Source organism: Caretta caretta, chromosome 16 (genome assembly GCF_965140235.1).
Source record: "Caretta caretta isolate rCarCar2 chromosome 16, rCarCar1.hap1, whole genome shotgun sequence".
Classification (NCBI taxonomy): Eukaryota; Metazoa; Chordata; order Testudines; family Cheloniidae; genus Caretta; species Caretta caretta.
In genome coordinates this window covers 23,401,847-23,415,199 of record NC_134221.1, presented here as the reverse complement: position 1 = coordinate 23,415,199, position 13,353 = coordinate 23,401,847, and the positions used below count along the sequence as shown (strand labels likewise).

At 39.0% G+C, this 13,353-nt stretch overlaps 1 protein-coding gene across 3 annotated transcripts in view; it reads right to left on the bottom strand.

Annotated features, from left to right (window-relative positions):
* The window catches only part of NEK6 (NIMA related kinase 6), a 112,142-nt gene that overhangs the window by 58,564 nt on the left and 40,225 nt on the right, over positions 1-13,353 (bottom strand). For all 3 annotated transcript variants that reach the window (XM_048822457.2, XM_048822458.2, XM_075120381.1), the window contains one exon: positions 7,599-7,720. In XM_048822457.2, the coding sequence (XP_048678414.1) occupies positions 7,599-7,691 (93 nt within the window). In that variant the 5' untranslated portion in view covers positions 7,692-7,720. The remainder of the gene's footprint in view (positions 1-7,598; positions 7,721-13,353) is intronic.

Sequence of the window (13,353 nt, the reverse complement as noted above, 5' to 3'; positions counted from 1 at the left end):
TGTACCTGCGCAGCTAAGGAGTGGTGCGTGACTGCTCTTGCAGCTTCCCTTTGCTTCCCTGTCAGAAAGTCATTTTTCTGCAAGGAAGCTAAGTAATCTGCGGGGGACATGACCAGGAGTACGTGATGGACACCTGAATGCAAGAAAGAGACCCATGTTTAACATGAATAGTAGCCATTTGCTTTTAATAAACTGTCATGCCCTAAATATGCATTTAAAATGTTAATTTATATATAAAAACACTCTTGGTTTAACTGTGTGCCAAAAAATATATCTAGCAACTTCTTAACTTGAAAAATAAATAATGCTAATAGAGTGACGGGGGTGGGTGGTGTTTTCTTGCTCTCTCTTCCCTCTACCTTTCCTTCCGCCCCACCCCCACCCCAACACTTTTAATATGGCCAGCAGAAAAAGTCTGCTTGCCATTCTGGAGTTAACACTGGGTGATGACTGGACACCTCAGCTGATATGTTCTGGCATTCTCCAAGACTACAGCTGCACATTTACATATTGTGACAAAAGTTCCTGCTCTACCTTGGTGGGTCTTGCGCTTACTGGCGGATTTGGTCGCCTTGGAGCTTCACGGCAGCCCTCAGCTTGGCCATTTTTCTGCATTCACAGTCCAGGTCGACTCCTCCTGTGTTTGACCAGGAGTTGGGAGGATTTGGGGGGAATCCTCTACTCCAGGTTCCAGCCCAGGGCCCTGTGGAATGCAGCTGTCTAGAGAGCCTCCTGGAACAGCTGTGCGACAGCGACAACTCCCTGGGCTACTTCCCCATGGCCTCCTCCCAACACCTTCCTTATCCTCACCATAGGACCTTCCTTCTGGTGTCTGACAACGCTTGTACACCTCAGTCCTCCAACAGTCCGCGTTCTCACTCTCAGCTCCTAGTGCCTCTTGCTCCCAGCTCCTCACACGCACCCCACAAACTGAAGTGAGCTCCTTTTTAAAACCCAGGTGCCCTGATTAGCCTGCCTTAATTGATTCTAGCAGCTTCTTGATTGGCTGCAGGTGTTCTAATCAGCCTGACTTAATTGTCTCCAGAAGGTTCCTGATTGTTCTGGAACCTTCCCTGTTACCTTACCCAGGGAAAAGGGACCTACTTAGCCTGTGGCTAATATATCTGCCTTCTATTACTCTCCTATAGCCATCTGGCCCAACCCTGTCACAATATGCAATGACCTAGATTTGCATTTGCTATCACAACCTATCAGACCTAATTAAAGTAATGGAGTTTTCATATAAAATAGGAGAGGATGTTAGATTACAGCATGAACTAAAGAGCATGCTCAGGTCAGATCAAACCATACCAAGGAACTCCCCATTGATTAGTATAGTGTATTTTTCCATATTCCTATTTAAAAATTAACCACTTCCTATTTGTTCTTATATTTAATGCTAACGGTGACTTCTGTGTGTGTGCGTAATTCTTCTGACTATTGATACAAAGGAAAGGAACACACTTGACTTGGCTGGTAAATACCTACCTAGGAAAATTTCTCTCCTAGTCTGATGCTTATACAAATATATTTCACTAATTTCATTATTTAAGAGGAACTATGTTTTCCTACGTCCTTTTCAGTTCAATCCCCAACAATACTGTTCAACAAGCTGTCAAAGAACAGACAGAACTGTAGAAGTAAAAGTCATGGATTACAAGCGGATCGAGTTGCAAATGTACAATTCTGTAAAACTAAAAAGTAAGCTCAGCTGACCCTTCCACCACCATCAGACACATGTATCCTACCTAAGGGGCCTTCCACATTTCCAAGAGTGCTTCAGTCTGAGTGCAGGTGCCAATGTTTGAAGGAATATGAGACAGAACCTAGCAGTGGATCCTTCAGAGCGAGCTTGACACACATTGACGGGGCAGCTTTGTATTTAGTCATTTTTTGAATGTTCAGAGTGTGTGAGAAATTCAATAATCTTAACAATCTTAATTCCAGAGCAGCTGTAGGACTGGATCTAAACTGGGGGAAAATAAGATACACAATAAAGTAGCATTTTTTCTACTGTGCCATAAAAGAACAAGACAAAAATTAAGCTTAACTATAACCCTCATTCAAATAAAGCAGATACTCATTTTTAAGGAGAAAGCCAGAGATCATTCCAAGAATCAGACTGGGCAATGTCTCTGCAGCATGCATTCCTTGTGAACTATAACCGCTGACACAACAACAACGAATCTCAAAGTCAGGGGAGAACAGTATGGAAAAAAGCAACCTTCCTCACATGCGTAAAGGAGAAGATAACCAGATCTTTCAGCACCAAACATTGGTGGTCCATGGGATTTCCTGCCAAATAGGAGAATTAATGAGGTTTTACATTCTAAACAACCTAAGAGAGAAACTCCTCAGAGACATACGTAATAAGATGACTAATTATATCAGCTGCAGTGATATGAACCTTAATTATTAAGGAATTTCAGCCTATATACATGTCAGAGTGCAAAACGGTTCAGACAGATAGGGTGATGGTAGATGGATTCCTACTTACAGATTTATATATTTACCCCTTTGTAGTAGTGCTTGGAATACAGCGATGGAGGCTCTGTTATACTGACACAAGGAACTACACTCAGAAGGCTCCTCAGTTCCTCTAAGAAAAAGCCAACTTTCTAATACATTCATGTTCAGCAGCTAGGCTAAGTTACTCTACAAGACAGGGTGCAAAATAGAACAGAGACGCCTCTGGGCTCTTACAAATATGTTCTTTTTTTTGTATGGTCCACACTTCCCAACCACAGGGTACAACACACGGATCTTATTCCTTATCAAGCCATCAGTGCCTTTCTCCACAAACTACTGCAGAGATGGGGAAGTCATAGCAACAAATACGGAAGTGGAAGAAACCAGTGGTAAATAACGCTTTCTTTCTGCACATGCATGTGTACACACATCTTAGAATGCACAGGTGCAGCATATGTCTTTCAGTGCTTCCATCCAGCACTAAATGTCTTCCATCTAGTATTAAAATTGTTCAACCTTTCCTGAAGGACAGCAGCTATCACCATGCAGAAGTAAAGAGCCACAAGGTTTGGGGAGAATTTTTGGAGAATTTTGAAATGGGCACCTAAGGTTTTACTTCAGAATTTGAAGAAGGAGTGTGCTGGGGATATGGGAGAGAGAGAAGTGTTCTGCGGATAGACTTTTTCAGTCTCTGGAGAGACTGACAATGCATTGTACAAGTATTAAATTCATACTATTATTAAAAACCTTACTTTTGAGAACTACTGCATAATGCTTTGAGAGCTGGCTGAGAAGCAGCCATTGCTGCTGCTGACCTGCAGTTTCAGGCAGAGACTGGGACAATGTGGTCACTGGAGGATGCGAGACTAGACAGCAAAATCTCAGCACAATAATAATATGACATGGAGTTGTGTCTTTGTGACTGTTTCTCAGAGGCATGGAGAAATTGGAGTCTGGGTGTGGCTAGAGGATGGAAATATCCTGTGATCATTGCCCTGTGTGTAAATAAAAGCTCATGTTAATAAATAAAAGTTCAGTTGTTTTATTCCAGCCTGATTGGCATGAAAGGAAGTCAGCACTTGCCATATGTCTGAACTAGCGGCAATCAGGTCACAGAAGGCTCAAAATATTTCTGACCTACCTAAAGGTTCTTAAAAATTTTTTAACAAATAGTTAAAAAGTTAGCCATTACAATCTTTAGTTACCAATAAAAACATTTTTCCCCTGTAGGAGCATGAAATTAAATATTTCTTATAAAAGAATAAAAAAGCATTCGCCCAATTAATTTTCTGAAATCTCATTAAAAAATTTAGCCTGACTAAGTCATAGACTTCTGACCTGAATTTTAATTATCTTTACACTGGATGTAAGCTTTTTTTCTGATATTTGCAATGCATCATTAATTTTAAGGCAACTGCTTCCATGCTTTTAAAGTGCTTGCTTCATCTGAATGACATTTACCATAAACTAATTTCACCTTTGAAAAACATCTGTGTTGGTACATGGGGAAGCCTGAGCATATGCAGTATAATGCATATGTATTCAAAGGACTGATTTACTAGCATCCTCAATCATTCAAATCTCTTTATGATCTGTCAAACTGTACATCCATAAAATAAAATCTTGCTGAAAAAAATTGTTCATTTTGAGATTGAAATTCTTTTTCTGGTGTGGATTTACAAAAATACACTAGAAGAATAAATTGATTTATGCAGGGGTTCTAAGCTCCACCAACTAGAACAGGAAAATACGGGGCTTGTAAATGTGAATTACTGTTCAAATATCAGACAGCTATTGTGGTAATGACTGCAGCTGATGACTGTATGCTCTCAGCTTTTGGACTTCATAGCTTCAGAAACCAGTATGATAATCTCTGATATCCTGAATCTGATTTGTTAGCTACAACTCAAAGTCTGATGAACAACTTGGCTCCAGTTTGAAATGTTATCTTCTCTACCAGTGAAAAATTAGTACTAGCTAATGAAAAGTTGACAGGAAAAGAGAAATGCTAACTTTGAATGTGTAGGCTAAACCCAATATTCAGCAGGGGAAACTGAATAAAAAACTGGATGCCTCAGGGAATTTTAAATGGCACAGAGACTTGCACTGCTAAGTGAATCCAATCTAAATCAGTAGTGACCAAAATTAGTTATCACAAGCAATCCGAGTATCTGAGAACTATAAAAATAAGGGTCAGAGAACAGACATTCGATTGCATTATTGTTTTTATAAAACCAATTTTCAGTTAATAAGAATGATGAAAAAGCTACATTTTTAGAACTATATTTTACATACCTTGCATAATCTTTACTCCTCTGCTACCCAGAGCAAACAAATAATCTGGGTATTACATGGATTGCCAGCTTGCAGTCAGGAACATTACCAGGAAAGCATTGTTTCTTTTTACAAACTTCATAGGAACATAACAACATGGGCTGATATCCTTGCTTGTGATTTTATACGGTTTTATCGCTATATATTCACTTACTCTAATTAGAAAACTTCTAAATATGAAGTTCTATTGTGAGTCATAAGGAAAAGGTTAACTAAAACACTAAATATAAATACTGCAGATGAGCAGCTAGGGATGGCTGTAAACTAGCACTGCAAATCTTTGGGGGAAAGTCTGAAACAAACTGTGACATGTAGTCAATTTATCTCTCAAAGTTGGAGTTCTATACCTTTTTATTGTATCTGCAACTTATAAAAAAATAAATATCAAGCCACCAGAGTACAGCTACCATAGCCCCAAATTTTTATTTAATGGAAAAATACTCCAAAATGTGAACTATACAAAGATCAGACTACAACTGGAAAACTATTCTGGTACTAGCAGCTCACGCAGCATTAAGAAAAGCAAATACCCTTCCCCACCTGTGCAGAAGCACTTTAGCGGCAGCATTAGATGTAGAAGGGCACTGCATAAAAGCACAGTCTTATTATGGAAGTGTTGTCTAGCAGTTGGAGAAGGGGACGGAGAAGGAGTCAGCGGTCCTGGAATTCTATTTCCAGCTCTGCCACTGACTTGTTATACAACATTAGGTCAGCCATTGCCTCCACTTTGCCACCTGTAAAATGGAGATAACAATGCTTTTGTGAAGCATTTGAAATTGTACGATGAAAAGTGCTAAAAGGATTTTTCAATCAGAGTGAAAACTACCGTTAGGAAAGGCCTTTGGGATAGGAGTATACTCCTGGTCTAGTCCGTCTGCAGCTGAGGGCACAACCTTGACTGAAGAAAAGAAACCATTCCATTTGGTTTATTCTCTCTCTCTCCACCTCTTTTTTTTTTTTTTTTTGGCTGAGACTTTAAAAGCCAACACACTGCCTGCTCCGCAGAAACACTGAAGCCCCATGCGTGACACTTTTCATACAAGATGTTTAACGAACATTTCCCTCTCTCCCACCTTAAACTACAGCACAGCATGCTAGCATTACTAAACACCCTCAGAGACAAGGATCGCTGCATTTCATGGTGCAGAAATTATGTAGTTTGGGATCCTTCCACATAAGAGGTACCACAAAACTAAGAAGTTCTCTAATTACATTTATGCCAAATGAAAAATCAGATATACTGCAATAAACAAGCCATCATCATCATGACACACAAGGAAGTTGTGATAATCTTTGCTTTGGAAGTTACTATATTATGTTTCTTTTTACAATAAACTAAGTTTTAAAACTAACATTTCACCTTCTCTGTAACACTGTGTTTCTCTGGTTTATTCAGCATCAGGTCTTTTAAAAAGGAGCAAAGATGCAAGAGCTCTTTTCTCCACCCCCAATTTCCAACCTGGATCTTCCTCAGAACAGCTGACATACTCAGACATCTCCACTGATATCATTTAGATACTAATGGGAGAGGGGAAAATCTTCACTGAACAATGACCATTCAGCAAAATGAGGTTGCTCAGCATCAGGGTAAAGGCAGAACATAGAGTATTACCTACTAATTACACTTAACTATGTCATTACAAATTCTAACATGTGTTCCACAATGCCATGAATGTATCTGCTGCTTAAGAACACTTCCTAATCTTGTTCATGAAATAATTACAGGGGCTATACCCTGCCAAATGAGGCAGTAATTAACCCTAATTGCTCAAAATGCAACTGGCTAATTCTAGGAGATTAATCAAGGGGATTCAATTATTATTAAATGACTTAATATGACAAATTGCTGCATTAGGAGAGGAGGCTGTGCTCTATACAATGTATTTTCAGAGCAGCACTAAACAAAATAGATTCATTGTTGTACTGTATAAGCAGATAACCCACTGTTTTTGGAATCTTGTACCTATGTTTTGCTACAGCTTTCCTAATGAATCATTCCTGTCCAAAGAACCTCAAAACACCACTGGATCCAATACTTAATGTGGCAAATTAACACTCTCACTTCCCAGCAAGACTTCCAGCATTCTTCTCTACCTTTAAGGCTTTTTGTTAACTGCACTAGGCACTGTGCAGGTAAAACCTAACAGTTCTGATAATATCTGCAGCCTTAAACACCCTCCAAGGAGTGACATAGCCCCAAGCCATACCAACAAAAATAATCTCTTGGTTAAACTGAAAATCTGCAGTTAGTCTGGAAATAAGACCTAATGATATCTTTATCCCCTACCCCTTTTGTGGACTGCCGTTACAAGAGGGAGATCATCGTACAGGGAAATATGTTTGTGCTGAGAAAAAATATCAAGGAACGATGCTCCCAGAGGCTCAGAAGACAGAAAGAGATCATACAATTTAATCTGGACTGACCTGTTTCTTGTATTTGGTAATTATCACTAAAATATTCAAGTCGATGAATAAAGAATATATTTATCATTAAAATTCAAACAACTTCTTTTCTTTGGCCTTCCTTTAAAGGATCACAGTAGCACAGAAAGTCAGCATTGTACCAATATAAGCTTTTTATAAGCCAATTTCAAAACACTTGCTATAGGCAACACTGAAAATGTTTCCCATTCCTCCTGTGATCATCAAAAATGGGTTTGAAACAACACTGTGAAGCTCTTTAGGCCCAAAAATGTATATATCTTAAAGACTATAATAATCTTAACATTTAAAAAAGTTATAAAAAAAGACTCAATGGGGACTTTAAGGGGGATTAAAGAGAGAAATGTGCTTACTTGAGGATCATGCTGATATTCCTGCCCTGGCACTTTGCAGAGAGGGTTGTTCTGGTCCCCTAGATGATGTGGATGGTTATGTTGTCCTTCCATGGTAACATGCCAATCTTTGCCCTAGAATTCTGTTGAAATACAAAAAAAAAAAGCCATGTCACTGTTACCAATCCAACACATTGAAAGTGGAAAGAATTTGCAACACGCGTCTGTCTGAGTATGTGGATGTGTTTGTACATAAACAGAGAAAGAGGATAGTCTTTTCCTCTCCTTCACTCCAGTGGAGGTTCCAGTGCACAGAACTCTTGAAGAAGAATACTTCACCTTCCACCATAGCCTCCAGAGTCTAAGCATGTCACAAATACACTACTCAGAGTCCTTCCAGCTTGTGTATGCAGAAAGCAGTGAGTCAAGCAAATTCTGAGTCTCCACAGACAATAGCAAGGGAGGAAGCCTCTCATCATAAGCATCATTGATCTCCATGAAAGCTTTCAAACTGAGCAGAATATCAAGAACAGCTAATGTCCGTATGTTCTCTCTTTATGTTACCCATAAAAGACCTTGCTTCACCAGTTTAAATATAAATTAATTTTGCAGCAGCAGTACCTGGCACTGCCCCCAATAAAGCTACATGACCTAAATGTAATTCTATATACAGGTAAGAATAATGTGAGAAAGGTCAACACTTTCTTCACTGATAAAAGAAAGGAACTAAAAGAAATTAATAAGAAAGAGTAAAAGAAAACTGTTTCTTCAAGAAAGTACTTCATATATCTAACTACTCTGCCTGGCACACTATCTTGCACTGGGAGGAATTACAGATCCAAAAGGTCTGTCTCATCCCTAGTAACTCTTTAAATCAGATGGCATATCAATTGTAAACACATTGTGCACTTTTGCCAATTTAAAAATACAGAATTAAACTGACTGTGAGCCAATAATGTTCTCCAATGAGCCTGTATTTTGACATCTTTCGACATTCAGAACCCACATAGGTTTGTTGGTGTCCTCCATCCCACCCGTATCTATTCAGTGGAATCTATATAAAACAAAAAAGTTAAATCCCCCACCTAAAGCGCTTTTATTTCTTTCTGGAGGTACGTATGACCCTGATGATGGCCTGTACAAACGTCCAGATGCACTTAACAAGGGTTAGCAGATGTAGAGTGATGCAATAATGGACCCCATGTGTTTTTCTGAGCCATACTTCCCATTTCCTGACCAGACAGTTCCTCTTCCAAAGCATCCCAAAGCCAACTACCTGTTTTTATTTATTTTAATTTATCTTTGGCAGCATGACAAGTGCAAGTCTTTGGGTTAATCTCAAACCAGAAGCACAGAAGACAGGCTGCAAGGTCAGGGATTTTCTGAATGGAGAGGAGGAAAGTTTAAAAGGGAAAAAAATCCACAGGTATGTGTGCTCCAAGCTTCATTAAGGAGAAGGGCTGTCTTTTTGATCTGAAGGAAAAAGAATTTGATGGAGCCGAAAAATGAAGACCTTCTTTGCATCGGTCTTCACGGCTGAGGATGTGAGGGAGATTCCCAATCCTGAGCTATTCTTTTTAGGTGACAGATCTGAGGAACTGTCCCAGATTGAGGAATAATTAGAGGAGGTTTTGGAACAACAAAATCCAAATCCTCAACAGTTAGACCATGCCTAACTTACAATCACACTCCGTAAACAAAACCTGTACTTTGTAAGCCATTTAAAATAGTAAAAACATCAGTGATGGTTATGCATGCAGACTTATAGCTCTGCACTCTACATCCCCAACAATACCGTTTGCAGGGTGGGCATCATTTAAAACATTATATAGGTTGAGGGAGGACTTCAGGATCATCCTCTGTTAGCAGCTCAAAATGCCAAAGCTGACATTACACCGTGACCTAGGGTCAACTGAAAAGTTAAGATTCAACCACCCCCAAAAATTGTCTTTTCATACAAGTTGGTGTGTTGGAGAAAGCAAGAGGTGGAAGACCTGTTAGAATACAGTGACACCAACACACTGACCTAGGAACAAAGAGGAATAAAAGAACAGTACTGCAGATAAATTTGTTCCATTTTCCCCTTACAGCAATTACTAGAGAGACAGCATCCCAATAGAGGCTCCTACAGAAGTTACAGAACTGAAGGGGGGGGAGGAGGGAAAGAGTGTACAACAACTGCCAACAGACCAGTTTCTGATAACGTATTCTATCAGCAGCCAATAACCTGCAATCTCTTATTTCATTCGTACTGTCACTTATTCCTCATTTTCGATCTAAAATTTCCCTTCATCCCACACAAATTTTGTCCCATTTTTTAGCACTGAAAATGTATTGTCGTTATAAATGTGAAGTGCCGAGTCAAAACACAAAACGAAATCTAACTTGCATTTAAGTTGCCAGTAATGTGGTTGCTGAAAGGAGTAGTGAAATCCAGTACCCACACCACAACTCAGATTCCTGCACCTCAAGCATCACATCTGGGTTTATCTTAAATCTGTAGAGAAGGGTGGGGGATTATCAAGTGGTTTCAAGTATGACTGGATTACTTTTATACCTCTACAACTTCAAATAAGACTAAGTAAAAGTTTGTGGGCGTTGGGAAGGAAAAGACTAAAAAAAAAAAAGACATGAATGAAAGGGCACTGAGAATGTTATAGATCAGCCAAATTTACAAGTAAGCTGCTGGGAATCCAATCTTTGTGCAATAACTTTTTGAGAACACAAAGTCAGATCAAAGCAACCCTGTCTGGAAAAGTGAAATTCCCCTGTTGGCTGAACAGTGTAAAGCAGTTTGCTCCCTTAGTTGGGTACAGTAATCCTTATTCCTACCCTTCCTTCCAAATGGATCTCCGGTATATATGAAAGCACCATCTAGATCCAATGTAAACAGGAGCCACAGGCATAACTCCTCTTTTACTTCCTAATCTTTATTGCCACAAGTTCCTATCAAAGGTAACTGATGTGGTATGGTATTTCCATACAATGTCACATGCAGCATGAAAATAGCTTGCATAACATCTTAGTAAATGACATAAGGGCTGAAGGAAATTAAATATCTTTAAGCAAAGGAATAACTGATCCACGTTATCTTTGTTTAAGCACAAAAATGAGTATACAACATAGCCTTTCTAGGAGGAGCAGTGAAATGTATCTTGTCACAATGAATCATATTTACAGATTCAAGATAATCAGAATGACTAGAGGCAGAGAATGACTGTGAACCAGATCCCGATAACTTTATTCAAAATGAAAAAATCCCATGAATAGTTAATAGAAGTAAGTGTGGATTAAAGTACTACTCGATATGAGTAGATGTATCAGATTCTGGCCCGGAAAGCAAGGCTTCTCTTCAAACTATTTATTCAGAATTTACACATTAAATACTAAAAGACCCAGGAAATGCAAGATGACTTTGAACAGAGTGCTTTTGGCTAGTAAAATAACATGCCTAGTTATTCATCCATCTGTGTTTCAGGTACTGTGCCAGTATTGGGTCACCTCTTTGTGGCTGGTCTGATACCGTTCCAAGAGTATAACAACTGTGACAAGATAAGATTTAGTGTCCAAAATGAATTTTTGTCAGAAATCTTTGTTCCAGCAGTCTTGGCAAGCAGTGAGCGAGACAGGGAACTTTGCTATGTATTAATAATGCACCAAGGGCATCTGGGCACTGACTTCCTTTTACTTTAAACTACAACAGTTGGAAAAAGAGGAGGATCATCACAGCTCAAGTCATCAGAAGAATTTTTGCATTGGAGGTTTATTTTGTTCTATCAGTACTATTCGTTAAAGAGCCTTAAGCGCAGACAGAATTTTGCTGGCTGGGTATAACACAACCTACCATAACGCATGGATGTATGGTGACATTTTAAAAACATCCACTATCTTTTTAGAAATATGAAATTGAGAATTAAACAAATGCTTTAAAAAGCTTCCAGTGCCAATGCTCAGAACCAGCACACATCATGTGAACCGCAAAGTTTTAGGTTATTCCCCCATCCCTCAGAGACTACATCATGCTACTTCCCCTCAGTAGCCATATAAATCACAGGAACAAATTTTGAGTTTTCCATGTTGCAGCAGAACAAGCTACAGATTCATTCTGAGGCCTGATGCCATTCTTTCTGTTTTTCTAGTGCTGGCCATTTGATTACGAAAAGAGGTTGGGGCTTCTATGAGGAAAACATCAAGGATTCTGTTATATTGATCTACCAACCAGGAAAGCTATAAAAGCAACAAACATTCATCAACAACATTCCCACTACCAAAGAACTGCAAGAGCCCTATAGTACAGTACCCGCCAAAACCAAAGTGCTGAACACTCCTGGGTTGGTCTAAATATAAAAGTATTTAAAAACCCATAATATGAACTTCAGTTTGTTTTCATTGTCCATGAGGAGAGGAGTACAAAGAATCAGCATGAGTAAGAAAAAGTAACATTAGATGTTAACATTCTTTCACTTTTAATAATCTGTAAGTTTATTAGTAACACAGATAAGGAAGATCATGATGGGTTTGTTTGTTTGTAAAAAAAAAAAAAAGCCCCTTTAATAATAATACCCATCTCTTACATAGCACTTTTCATCAGTAGATCTCAAAGCCCTTTATAAAAGGTGTCATTATTCCCATTTACAGATGGGGAAATCAAGGACAGAGAGGGAAAGGTGACTTGCCCAAGGACACCCAATGGGCCACTGGTCAAACTGGGAACCCAGATCTCCTGAATCCTGGTCCAGTGCTTTATCCACTAGACATATGGAATCTCTCTTAGACACACCCGCAAGTAGTTTGTGCATTATGTGTTGCTGTCGGAGCCATCAAATTTATAATTCTCTAAAAACATGGGACCTAAAATAACTAGGATTTATAAAGGTTTCTTATTTAAAAAGAAAGCATAATAAAAAATCCTACATGCACAGAGAACATACTGATACGGGCTTACTGACAGATTCCCTTTTTGCTTCTTACCACCCAAGACAATTAAGTTTCACACTTAAAAATTGAAGATACTGGAATGCATTAAAATATCAGGTCCCAGCTGCCATACTCGAACACTGATTCATATCTATAGTCTAACACTGATCTTATATCACATCTACCATAGCCTGCCTTAGGGACAGAATGAAGTCCAAAAAGATATTCAGTTATTTGTAAAACTGAGAAGCCAAGCCAGTCAGCAGATCACATGAAACTCAGGCACTTCTAAGAGAACCAAAACTCTGTAGGAAACACAAGGTATGTTCACTTACAAAGAGAGATTAGACAATGGGAAAGTAATTAACAGCTCAGAATAGCATAGCTACCGCAAGCATGCAGAAGAGTTTATTAGGAAGAGTATTAGGGTTTGGCCAGTGTTTGCTTAAAGTACTGTAGCTGCAAGCAAATAAAGGAGTAAGAATAAAATCAGTTTTGAAAAGAGATATGGCTGAGCTCACATGACACCAGCTCTGATCCCCGCTGACACCTAAGGGACAGAGTGTCCTGCTTGAAACTGGCAGTTCTGCTATTCCAGGCTCTTATTGGCACACACTCACACTATAGGTAGACTGGTAAATTTATCCTCAGTAAGAGGACCGATAGAGGGCCTTCAGATTGCTGATAACAATGGAGAAGCACTTTTTAATGTCAGCAAAGGCTCCTGAATTGTAACTCTACAATAAACTGTTGCATATTTTTTTAAGTTTTATGACACTTTAAATAAAAATAGGCAAAAAGGTAACTAAAGCCAGTATTCCAGTTGCACTTTTAAACATGAATACAATGCAGCAGAGGA